This window comes from Myodes glareolus, chromosome 5 (genome assembly GCF_982192425.1).
Source record: "Myodes glareolus chromosome 5, mMyoGla1.1, whole genome shotgun sequence".
NCBI classification, from domain to species: Eukaryota; Metazoa; Chordata; class Mammalia; order Rodentia; family Cricetidae; genus Myodes; species Myodes glareolus.
Genome location: NC_142030.1, coordinates 105,725,711 through 105,737,950, shown reverse-complemented (window position 1 = coordinate 105,737,950; position 12,240 = coordinate 105,725,711). Strand labels below are relative to the sequence as shown.

At 52.1% G+C, this 12,240-nt stretch overlaps 1 protein-coding gene across 4 annotated transcripts in view; it reads right to left on the bottom strand.

The window, feature by feature from the left end:
- Positions 1-807: 807 nt before the first annotated feature.
- Positions 808-12,240, bottom strand: part of Gli2 (GLI family zinc finger 2) — a 225,402-nt gene continuing 213,969 nt past the window's right edge. For all 4 annotated transcript variants that reach the window (XM_087906602.1, XM_085688367.2, XM_085688365.2 and 1 more), the window contains 3 exons: positions 9,626-9,907; positions 7,338-7,674; positions 808-4,815 (listed from right to left, as the gene is read on the bottom strand). In XM_087906602.1, coding sequence (XP_087762728.1) covers positions 2,417-4,815; positions 7,338-7,674; positions 9,626-9,907 — 3,018 coding nt within the window. In that variant the 3' untranslated portion in view covers positions 808-2,416. The remainder of the gene's footprint in view (positions 4,816-7,337; positions 7,675-9,625; positions 9,908-12,240) is intronic.

Genomic DNA, 12,240 nt, shown 5'->3' with positions numbered 1-12,240 from the left:
AAGGTTCTGCCTGTCTACCCACCAGGAGGCTTTCCTAGGCTCGGGGTCCTAGTCACGGCTCTCTACTGGTCCTCTACCCAAGGCTGGGCACTATGCACCCAGGACTTCACTTGTCTGTCCTGACTCTCTTCTGTCAATGTTAGAAGTCTGTCCTTCTTTCCACCCTTCACTCACTAAAACAGTTAGTCTCAATGTCAACCTGACATTGGGCATGCCAGTGAAGGCTTAGAGGTTGGGAAAATTGAGGGACCTTAACCGCAGGCAGCACCATTCCATCGGCTGGGGGTCCTAGCCTGAAGCTGACCTTTAGCATGCCCCTTCCTCTGCTTCCTGACTGTGGATGCATGTGACCACATACGTTATACCCCTGCCGAACATTCTCCACTGGGACAGACTGACTATACCCTTGAACTCTGAGCCCTTCTCCCCATAAATGGCTTTTGTCTTTATTTGATCACCGCATGAGGTAGTAACCAAAACATTATCACAGGAACCAGACTGTGCCTGGGACATGTGACCTGGCACATTGGGACCCCAGTCAATCGACTCAAACGTACTGAGAAAGCTCCCTAGTATCCGAGTCCCAGCAACCTGTCAAACCCTGCCTGCTCCCATTCCAGAGTTTCACTTCTCAGAAGCAAACAGCCAGTAAATGATCCTGAATTAAGCTTGTCTGGGTTAAGGTGGGCTAGTCAATTTTGACACAGTTGTGAAAAAATACAGCCTAATTTTTGTTCAAATGCACCAAATTTACTGCCTAGATTCTCATTAACTGCTGTCAAGGGAAAAGCAGATCGACAAGATAAATTATGAAAAAATTATTTTTAATGTACAAAAAGACTTATTTACAAGTTGAGAATGTCATCTCAATTTATAGCATGTAGAAAAAGCTAAAAATGTTTGGCAATATAAATTTGGCTGGACGATTCACCCACAGTGTATTCGAGGATGCGATATCTACACCAAATAGATACAAGTGAAGAAGGGGGAGTCGGGGTCTATGTCAGGCAGAGAGGTCCCACCACTGGGGCCACAGACCCGTGGGCGTGGTCCAGAGCTGTCATTTGGAGTTGGTCTTGTCTCTAGATTGTAAACAGACAAGTTTGCTGTCTTAGGACCCAGAGGTCCAGACTCTGCTAAGAAGTTCCTCACTGAAGCCAGAGCCATGGCCAGAGGGAAGCTCCAAGTGGCAAGGTTTGGTTTGGCAAAGTGTCTATGAACTCAAGGGGAGAAGTTTTGGATGGGGTGTGCGCAGGTGTGTGGTGGGGAAGAGGCGTGGGTCCCCCTGCAGGGTGTTCTTAACTGGTTCTTTCTGCAGTCAGTTTCCAAACGCCCCTTCTCATCTGGGGCCCGGCCATATCGAACAAGAAAATTCAGTGACTAGTTCCTCCAAGTCCGAGAATCAATCCTACGCCCTCTCACCCGACCACAAACACCATGCATGTCATTGGTCCATGCCAAACAACATGGAGAGGAGGGCAGAGGTCAGGGGAGCGGAAAGTACTGAGACCGCACCTGGTGGTTAGGTGTGGACAGCTGGCCACCCAGCACAGTGTGGAGGAGCCCTAGAATTTTCCACAGAGGGTGGTAGTGCACAGAAGACAGAGGACTGGGTAAACATGCAACTTGCTCTTTCCGCGGAAGGTCTCTTTCACCTTGGTCCATCCCCAGCCCACAGCAACCCGAGGAATTAGACACAAGTGTTCTTCCCAGGAGAGGCACCACTGTACATTTCCAAACACTGTAAACAGGAGAGGCCCCTGGGGAGCTTCTGGGCTTGTCCCAGGTAGCACAGTTTATTTCCTTTTGATATGTATTTTATTAATTCCTCTCCACTCAGGAAATTTACAGGTCTCTAAGGGAATGGAGATGCTAGCAGTAATTGAGGAGACGCCACAACATCCCAGCAGAAACACCTTTCTCCTCCGTGGTAAGCAACCTTGGCAAGCTTCATGGGAGAATTTGGGGGAGGCAGCAATCCCTTCTCCTTGCAAGCGGCAGAATGGCAAACCCTTCTCAGAGCAGAGTATCCAGCATGGTCTCAGATTCAAACCCAAAAGTGATTCCCCGTCCCTCTTTGGGCATGTACTTAGAAAGCCTTGGCCAATGTACTCTCTCATTAGTGGAATGGCAGAGGCAAAGAAGCCAGAACTGAGTAATCCCATAAACACCAAAGGCTGGCGAGCATTGTGTAAACGAGTTTCTTTCTGAACAAGACTTTCTGAGTGTTCCGAATAATAGGTCAAACAACAAAGAGGATGCCCCTAAAACGTTCCTTAAAATATTTGCGAGTCTGAACCAGCCATTGCCCAAGCCCTCTCAGACCTAATTAATACCTTTTCTCACAAAGAGGAGAGATTAGACTCTCACGTTCCAAGAAGCTACGGTTGCTCGGGTCTGCTCCGTAGCAGGGCCTTTAGGTCATCATGTTTAAGAACTTGTTCTCTTCAGCCAGACTGGTGAGCATGGAGCTCATGTCCCCGACAGCCATGTTGCTGATGCCCGCAGGGATGGAGGGCAGTGTCAGGGAATTCCGGGGTGTGGTGAGGCGTGAGGAATTCTGGGAGAGATTGTGGAGGAGGGTGGGGCTCAGTGCACCAGAGAACAAACTTGAGTGATCCCCATCATCCATGATGGCATCAAAGTCAATCTGGGGGGCCTCCAGGAGCTGGGAGTCCACGGTGCTGGACACCTGGTTGACCCCTGGTGAAGGCAGAGGCTGGGGCTGGATATTGTCTGAGCAAGCTTGTGGTTGTGGTGGCTGGGGCTGCATGGCTGGGCAGCCCCCATTTTGTTCATACATGTGGATCTGGCCATAGTAGTAGAGTGTGTTCTGGTCCTGTGACCGCCCTGTGTCCTGAGATGGCTGAGGAGCCAGGGATACCATGGTCCCTGCTGTTCCCTTGGACATAGCTTCTGCTGTCTCTTGGTTGGCAGATGTGACCATGGGTTGGCCAGTGGTTCTGGCATACAACTGCTGTTGCCCGGCACGTACTCCGCGGTGACGGCTGGCCGTGTTGGGCTCAGGGGGTGGCCGAGGTTGCAAGAGACCAAAGCCAGTGCTCTGCGGGGACTCCATGAAGCTAGGCTGGTGTGAGGACAGAAGGTTGGAACTCTGTTGGTAGCCTTCCTGCGGGGGATAGCTCAGGACCGCGTGAGGTTGGGACACCCCAGGCAGGGATGAACTGGCAATCCCAAGCTCCCGCTGATGGCCACTTATCATGGTGGCATTGGAGACAACGTCCATTTGTGGAGGGAGGCCCAGGTGGCTGGGCTTGGCTGCCATGTTGCTGCAGGAGGGAGAGAACTGGTTCAGCTGTCCACTAATGTTTGGGCTCAGCTGGGGGTGGGTCTGGCAGTAGTTGGCCTGAGGACTCAGGGTGGCAGTCACACTTAGACACTGGCCGCCTGTAGCCGGCTGTCGAGGCTGTTGCGTGTAGCTCCCTCTGGCTGCAGAGGGGGCTCCACGAAGCTGTAGGTGTGGCTGGGTGCTGTCTAGACCTCCTGAGCTGGTCTGCAGGGCTTGTGGACTATATCCCGAGTACTGGCCAAAGGCTGGCTTCTGCTGAACCACAGCCAAATTGCCATGAGGGAAGGGAGGTGGCTTCACCTGACTGGGCAGGGCATCCACGGTGCCAGAACTCACCTCATTCCACTGCACAGGCATGTTGCTCTTACTGATGTTGGAGGAGGGGCTGTAGCTCAGCTGGCAGCCCCCCAGTCCAGGAGCAGAAGGACCCACGTTGGAGTCGGCAGCTGCTAGCCTACGGTGGCCTTGTAGGCCAGGACTGGGCAGTTTAGAGTTCTCAGGGAAACCAGTGCTTTCTGCAGGATATTCCTGTCGTGTGCTGTCATCCAAGGAAGCGCTGGTGTGGGCCTTGATGTACTGGACCACATCGTCTGGCAGCACCAGCTCATCTTCCACCAGCCCCAGGTCGGATTCAAGTCCTGTGCCATCGACTCCGGCAGCCATGGCCTCCATCATCACGTTCTCACTGATACTAGGGGGTCTTGGGGAGTAGGTGCCACGAGCCAGGCTGCTATCCACGCCAGGGTGACTCTGGAGATGCGGGCCTCGTCGATCAGTGCAGGGCGGCAATGAACCTGGATTCATGTTATGGGTACTGTGGAAACGCTGCACCCGAGGCAGAACCAGGGGGTCTGGTCGCCGCACAGGATCACTGGCCCGGCGCATGTTGCCGCTGCCCGGCCCCTCGTGGGGGAAGGCAGGAGCCGCGCCCACATAGCCATGGCCATGACCGTGACCATGGCTGTAGGCAGGCCCATCGCTGCCACGCCGTGGCCCCAGTGGATGTGGGCAAGCGCCAGGCAGTGCACGCTCGGGGGCATCCAGTAATGCCAGGCGGGTGCGGAGGCTTACACGCTCGAGCCCCGGCAGCGGTGTGGGTGGTGGCCCACCAGTGGCCGCTGCGTACTTGGCACGCAGACTGTACTGCTGCGCAGGCGTAAGGTTGAGCAACCCTGGGCCCCCACTGCTGCACTGGCTGGCCTCACTGGAGCGCCGGGAGGCATCTGTAGAGATGGGGTCATAGGAGTCTGCTGAGCTGGCATTGTGCGGGCGGCCGGCGCCAAGAGGTGAGGCCTCACTGGAGCGACGGCTGGAGAAGTACGGGGAGATGCCAGAGGAGCGGCGGCTCACAGTGTAGGCCGAGCTCACGGTGCTGGTGGAGCTGTCCCTTCGTTCCTGCAGCTGGCTCAGCATCGTCACCTCGGTCAGCTCTGGCAGCCGCTGGTTGGGCAGCAATCCCGCTGGCCCACCGCCCCCAGTGCTGCTGAAGCTTTCCAGGACAGAACCTAGGGAAGAACAGAGGGGTCAGAGGAGGCCAAGGGTTGTGCTCTGCTGGACACTTACTCCCTGGTGGTGTTAGGGTCCTATGGCTATATTCCAAAAACAAAAAAAAAATCACCTATCCTGAGTAACCGGTTCCTCTATGTACCCCTCTTGACCAGGCTGAGCCTGGAGTCCTAGCACAAGGCCAAGTACACAGCAGGCACTCAATAGAGAAGAATTCTGGGTGTAAGAAGGGAAGGAGGAAGCTAGGTGAGATGGCATGCTGGTACTTAATCCTAGCACTCGGGATGCAGAGGCAGGCAGATCTCTGGGTTCAAAGCCAGCCTGGTCTAAAGAATGAGTTACAAGACAGCAGAGCTACACAGAGAAACCATCCCAGTTTCTTTAGCTGTATATAAACTGCACCTGCACATGATGGGGTTACTGACAGCAGGGCTCAGGAGGGCCCGGCCCATAGTTCCTATGTCCCCACATGGAAGGTTTTTTCCCCTTGGAAGACAAAGGTTTTAGGTACCCCAGGTTGAAGCAAAGGTTTTAGGTACTCCTGTAACCAACCTTGAGCTTTTGATCCTGCTGTCTCTACCTACTGGGCGCTGGAATTATGGGTGTACACCACACAACCTTCATTCGGTGCTGAGGACAACTCAGGGCCGTGAGGATAACAGGCAAGTACTGGACGTCTGAGCTGCATCTCCAGCTCTTGCTGTTTGATTCATTCCTATTTTGAGACAGGGTCTCCCAGTATTGTCTAGGCTGACCTTAGAGGGCAGAGGCCAGTCAAGGCCTCCCATAGCTCTTCAGGTCTGAGATGGGCAGACAAGTGATCACGTCCCCTATGACCAGGGATGAGATGAAGTGGTAACCTGAGCGGAGACAGCTGTCTGCAACCCAAGTGATGTAGGAGGGTCATCTGTCTATGTGTTACTTTCATTGGTTAATAAAGAAACTGCTTGGCCTGATAGGTCAGAACATAGGTGGGTGGAGTAGACAGAACAGAATGCTGGGAAGAAGGCAATGAGGCAGACGCCATGGAACCAGTTGCCAGGTCAGACATGCTGAATCTTTCCCGGTAAGCCACCACCTCGTGGTGCTACACAGATTATTAGAAATGGGTTAATCAAGATGTGAGAATTAGCCAGTAAGAGGCTAGAGCTAATGGGCCAGGCAGTGTTTAAATGAATACACGTTCCATGTAATTATTTCGGGTAAAGCTAGCCGGGAGCCAGGTGGTGGGACGCAGCCGCTGCTCCTCTCACAACACCCAAGAGATCCTAGACCTGCAGAATTCATGGTCTTCTGCCAGCAGTCCTTCCAACAATGGGGCTGCTGGTATGCCAGTGTGCACCATCGTGAGGTGGCAGCCTGGGGTCTATGTGCCCAGTGGCACTCCAGAGATGCTCTTGGTGATGAAGCCCCTGCCGAGCACCCCCTCCTCCATGAAGCCCCCTGCTCTTTCCTGTAGTAGGCACCTGCTCAGTACATCAGTATCCCAGCTCCCCACCTCTGTCTTTGGTGCTTTGTGGCTTGCCCTGCACGTGAATCTGACTGTGGCTCCTTTGGGATGGCAGCCATACTGGGTTCCTTCCTCGAGCCATTACCATGACACCCGAAATGCTGAACAGCTAGGTAAGGACGGAGCTGTAGCAGGGTCTGCCTGTGTTTAGAGGGTTACAGCGGCATGCTGCGTGAAGAATAACACGTATGTTGGAGCTCACAGACCCGAACTAAGTTTTACTGCTGCCTGGGGTTTGGGTGGGCCCCCTCATCTCTATGGGTCTGTTTCCTTTCCACGTCACACAAACGGCTGAAGTAGCCAAGTGAGGTGAAAGCTTAGCAATCGGGCTTCACTTGGTTGACACCGAACACACTCCTCTACCAGCAGAACACTTACACATTTGGAGCTTGCACCTGCACCGAGCTATACCCATAGCCCTCTTCAAACAAAAGAACCTGGTCACTTTGACTTCTAGTTTTCCACTAACCCTTAGGAACCTTCAGTGGCCAAACATATTCTTGAAATACAGCTACGACCAAGGAACCAGGCTGATCCAGCCTGAACTTGTTTGAGGTGCCATACACAGTAAGGTAAATTATACCCTTGGAGTGAACTATTCAGGGAGCACCCCCCCCCCGACATTTATCTAGTTATACACGACTGGGTGTGCATATGGATAAAATCAGGACAATGAACTAAGGCTTATATAACCTAAGGCTGCTAATCAAACTCAAAAGACCATCCACACCCTGCCCCTAGCAACCTGTCTCCTCTTTCTAGAGGAAGTCCTGGGCAATCATCAGGAACTCTTGAGCTGTGTAACGTGGCCTGTACTCACACTTCACTTCTGAATAAAATATGTCTCTTTTTGCTATTTTTGTGGTGGGCTTCTTCAGTTCTTTTTTTTTTTTTTTTGAATAAGACATTGAGAACCTGAAACCATCCGATCTATCTCATTGTGGGTAGTCAGTAAGAAAACAGCCCCAGGCTCTCTCCTACCTGGACTTTTAATCCCTGGGCGTCACTCACCATTTGCTGGGAGGGGAGGCAGCTTGGTGTTGCGGGTGTGTGGAGCTGGGCCGGCCCACGAGCAGGAATCTTTGAGTGACTTGAGTTTCTCTCTCTTCAGCTGCTCAAAGCGATGCATGGTGGTCATGTGTTTGCGCAGCTGCAGGCCACCAGTGGAGGGGGCGGCCAAGGCTGAGGTGTCCGCTCCTGGAGACGGGTCATCCAGTGCCGTCAGGTCTCCCAGACTCCCTGGTCCCGTCCCCGGCATCTCCACGCCACTGTCATTGTTGGGGGCACTGCCCAGGGGAGAGGGCTCGCTGCTGCAGGATGACTGGGCCCCGGGGCTGGACTGACACAGCTGTAGGGACAAGGCAGAAGGCGCAGGCTCAGAGGGTGAGAAGTCGCCTGGTCCTGAGCCCACCCCACATTCATACCCTTCTGTATTTGATTGGGCAGGGACATGAGGAAGCAGGGAACTACTTTGAAGAGACACTTGCAGCCCATCCCTTGTCTGCCTGCAGGAGATGGTTAAGTCTACCTTTGACCTTCTTTCCCAACAATGAGGTTGACCCAGACTGCCTTCTACATGAGCAAGGATTTGTTCTATTGTAACCCAGAAAGAAGGTATTTAACATGGTACCACTGATGTGCCCACAACGAAGTGAGGGATAACAGAAGTCTGGTGACTTGCTGGCCAGCTGCCTCCTACTGCACAGAGTGCTCTCTATAGGCCAGGGGAGGTGCTTAAGAAGGGAAATAATGGGAGGAGCGGGGAGCCACTCCAAACTGGCTACATATCAACTTGACAGTCTAGACTCACCTGGGAAGAGATTCTTGATAAGGAATTATCTAGATCAGGTTGGTCTGTGTGCATGTCTGTGGGGGACTGTCTAGATTATTAATTGAATGTAGGAAAACCTAGGCTGAATGTGAGTGGCAGAACCACTTCATGGGCTGGGTCCTGAACTGTCAGAGAGAAGACAGCCAGCTGAGTGAAGCAGCAAACAGTGCTGCGGACTGAGGATGTGATACACTTAGATGCTTGACTTCCTGCCTCGACTTCCCAGAAATGATGGGTAGGGATCTGGAATTGTAACTCAAATCCTTTCTTCACACTTGCCATTCCTAGCTCCTTGCTGGAGTCTTTGCTGTAGCCACAGAAATGAAACTAGAATACTTGGCTCTCTGCCTGGGCTGGGCTGGGGCCGGCAAATCAGTCAACAACACAGTCCTCTACAGCATCCAGCATGGCCTGAGATTGGTCCCGGAAGCAAACCCTGGATGCAGTAGTTTAAGGCTCATTTCTGGATCAAATGCCTTCCCTGTCCCTGCCTCTTCCTTAGGAAGACACAACAATAATACACGCCCAGGTTAGTGGAGTTGCTTCCAACCAGCAGGACTCTGTAGGCCTTGACCAAGGTGCCCTCCACTATTCTTTGCTCCGTCTAGTTCAGACTCACCCCTGCCCTCCCTTGATCTCAACCCTCACACGCCTTCCCTTGCTCTCCAGACCTCACTCTTGCCCTCCCTTCCCTTGCTCTCCAGACCTCCCTCACCCTTTCCCTCCCTTGCTCTCCAGACCTCACCCTCGCCTTCCCTTGATCCCCACAGCTCACCCCTGCCCTCCCTTGATCCCTAGATCTTATCCCTGCCTTCCCTTGCTCCCCACACCTCACTCATGCCCTCTCTTGCTTTGGATTCCTTGCTCCCCACACCTAGCTTGCTGCCTAGCTCTACCTACTGTCATGGCGTCACCTGCTTCTCCAAAGATCAGTTCGATCTCTGCCCAGTCAGGGACCTGAGACAGCACCCCAGTCCACCCTCTCACCCTGGGCACCCCCACCCCATTCCTCTGCTCACCTCAGTAGCGTCTATCCTTAGGGGAGGTACAGTTGGGAAAAAGAGGTGGAGACAAAGAACAGGTGGTTAGAACGAAAGGAGCAGAGGCTAGAGTGGGGACGACACAGACACGGACAGAGGGGTGGGAACCCACAGTGGTACCCAGGTTCTGGAGGAGGAGGCAAACACATCCTGTGCAGAGCATCATGGAGGAGGGGCATCCCGAGCCCCAGCCTCAGCTGCCCAGCAGGAGCTGGGTCAGAGAAGGTGACTGAAACAAGACAGGTTTCATGAGGGGGTGCAAGGTGATAAAGGAGGAAAGTTGAGCTGGAGCAAGATGGGGCATCATTCCATTCTGAGAAGGGGGTGCCTTAGCAGAACCCTCAGAGGGGCTGGGCTTTTGGGTCTTATGCAAAGACATAAGAACATGGGGAACAGCCCTCGGCCAGCTGGGCACCCGGCTGTCTTACCCCGGAGCTCTCTGTCTTGATGGCTTTGATATGCAGACAGTCCTCCACGGTGTGGCTGGTGCTAGTGGCCTCCGCACTGGCCTCAGATCCCCGGCCGCCTGGCTCGGCACTGGCCTCATTGTCTCCATTCTCCTTGAGCAGTGGGGCACGGAGGTGCACATCATTGCGTTGCTTCTTAGTGACATGGGCATCTGGGCCATGGACTGTCTTCACATGCTTGCGGAGGGAGCTGGGGTCTGTGTACCTCTTGGTGCAGCCTGGGATCTTGCAGATGTAGGGTTTCTAGGAGGAGAGTCAGGCCTGGGTTATGGATGGGGGCCCAAGGACAAACTCTAAATGGGTGCAATGCCTGTTCTGAAGCCATTCTATATTCCCTGGCAGTCCCGGCTGGCACAGGGACTAAGTGCTCCAACATCTTCACAGTCTATAGATCAAGTGCACCAGGTCAAGTCCATAGGAGCCTCGCCGGCCGATATACATGGTGTACTTATTACCCTTGCATGTAGAGGAGGCGCACTCTCAAGAGAACTCTTGCCACAAGAAGCTGCTGAGACAGATCAGAAAGAGTGTGGGAAAGACCCACATGCTCCTCCAGGAACCGGGACTGGGATTTCAAGCTCATTAGACCATTTTGTCTCTGTCAAAAGCAGACAGGATCAAGGAAACTTCCAATCACCTGGCCATGGGGTGCACACTTGAGAATCTGAACATCTAGTCTCTGTACTAGGATTGGTTACACTCAGATCCACAGACACAAACCACCACATACATATTCCTAACCCTGCACATATCTTCTTCACACACACACATAACATACATACACACATATAAACCACCCTCACTTGCCGTGGACCTATTTTTGTACGCTGTAAATATGTATTGCTCCCATTGCTAATAAAAGGCTGATTGGCCAATGGCTAGGCAGGAGATCTGGGGGGCAGAAAGAAGCTGGAAAGAAGGGTGGAGTCAGAGGAGTCACAAGCAGATGCAGAGAGAAGCAAGATGAACATGCTGTGTTGAAATAAGGTACCACCACATGGCAGAGGCTAGATAAGAAATACGGGTTAATTTAAAAGTGTAAGAGTTAGCTAGTCACAAGCCTGAGCTGTCGACAGAACATTTATAATTATTAATAACTCTCTATATGGTTATTTGGGAATTGGCTGGCAGAACAGAGCTGATAGTGGTCCTGATGAAAAACATGGATCATGATGAAATCCATGCAAACATGGATATACCTATAAACCACCTGACCCCACATACTCTCCATATCTGCACCAACCACGTACAAACAAATGCACAACACACATGTAAATACCTCCATATATGTATACATGTTCCCATATGTACATGTTCATAAAGTACTTATATACATGAACATCTTATATCTATATACAGATATTTATGCACCATCCTCACACATATAAGCACATATATATTTGCATATAAATATCCACTATATATGACAATCTTCCAATACATACAGATATAAATATGTAACATATCTTACTTCTACATCTATACATGTGCACATAAATACACAGACGTCCCCACACCATTTATATACTTCTGTCCACACATACATACCCATATTCCTCCCAAGGCTAGCTCCAGTCTGGAGAAATCCTAAGGGATGCAGAAACCCTTGAGAATGCCTCTAACTTCTAACATGCACTGAAGAAAGGTCTCTTTGGGACCCACACTGTATCAAAGCTGTTAGAAATACTCTTTCCCCAGGGCTGGAGAGATGGCTCAGTGGGTTAGACTACTTGTTGCTTCCAGGTCCTTGCAGAGGATCTGGGTTCAATTCCCAGTACCTATATGGTGTCTTGCAACCACCTATAACTTTAGTTCCAGGGTATCTGGTCCCCTTTTCTGACTGGGCACATGCATGATGCAGATACACACAGGCAAAACGTTCATATATATAAAAAATTACTGACACAGACAGACACACACAGACACTCACACACTGGTCTGCCTGAACCACATGGATTGTATAGGTGAGCTGTGACTAGGAGTTCTTGTTGAGTTCCTTCCTTGGTCTCCTGGGCCTGCCCAGGGGCTCCGCTTGCTCTGGGAAGGCAGTTGATAGCCTAGTGGAGCCTATGCAATACCCTCCTCTGGAGCAGAAGCTGCCACATGTACAGAGGGTTGAAAGCACCAGGGCAGCTGTTCTGTAGGCAGACACCTACTTATGGGTAAAGCAATGGCCCAGCATAGTTTCACAGCTTCAGAGAGGCCAGCCAGCCTGACTCTCGGCCTGGGACACCTCTAAGAGGCTGCATCACCTCTCTAATCGCCAGTTTCCTTATCTGCGACCCGGGCAGCAGAAGCCATTCAGTGGCCAGAGAAGCAGGGAGCAAAGTACATCTCAGGACATGCTTACAACTTGGAAACTGGGAAGCTCTCCGTGTGTGTTATTCCTCAGGCACCATACACTTCCATTTTTGAGAAGGGCCTCTCATTGTCCTGGATCCTGCCAAGCTAGACTGGCTGGCCAGCGAACCTCAGGGACTGCCTGCCTCCACCTCCCCAGCACTGGGACTACAAACATATACCACGATGTCCGCCTTTAAGAGTATTTGTTTTGATTTCAGTTTCTGCAGATGGTG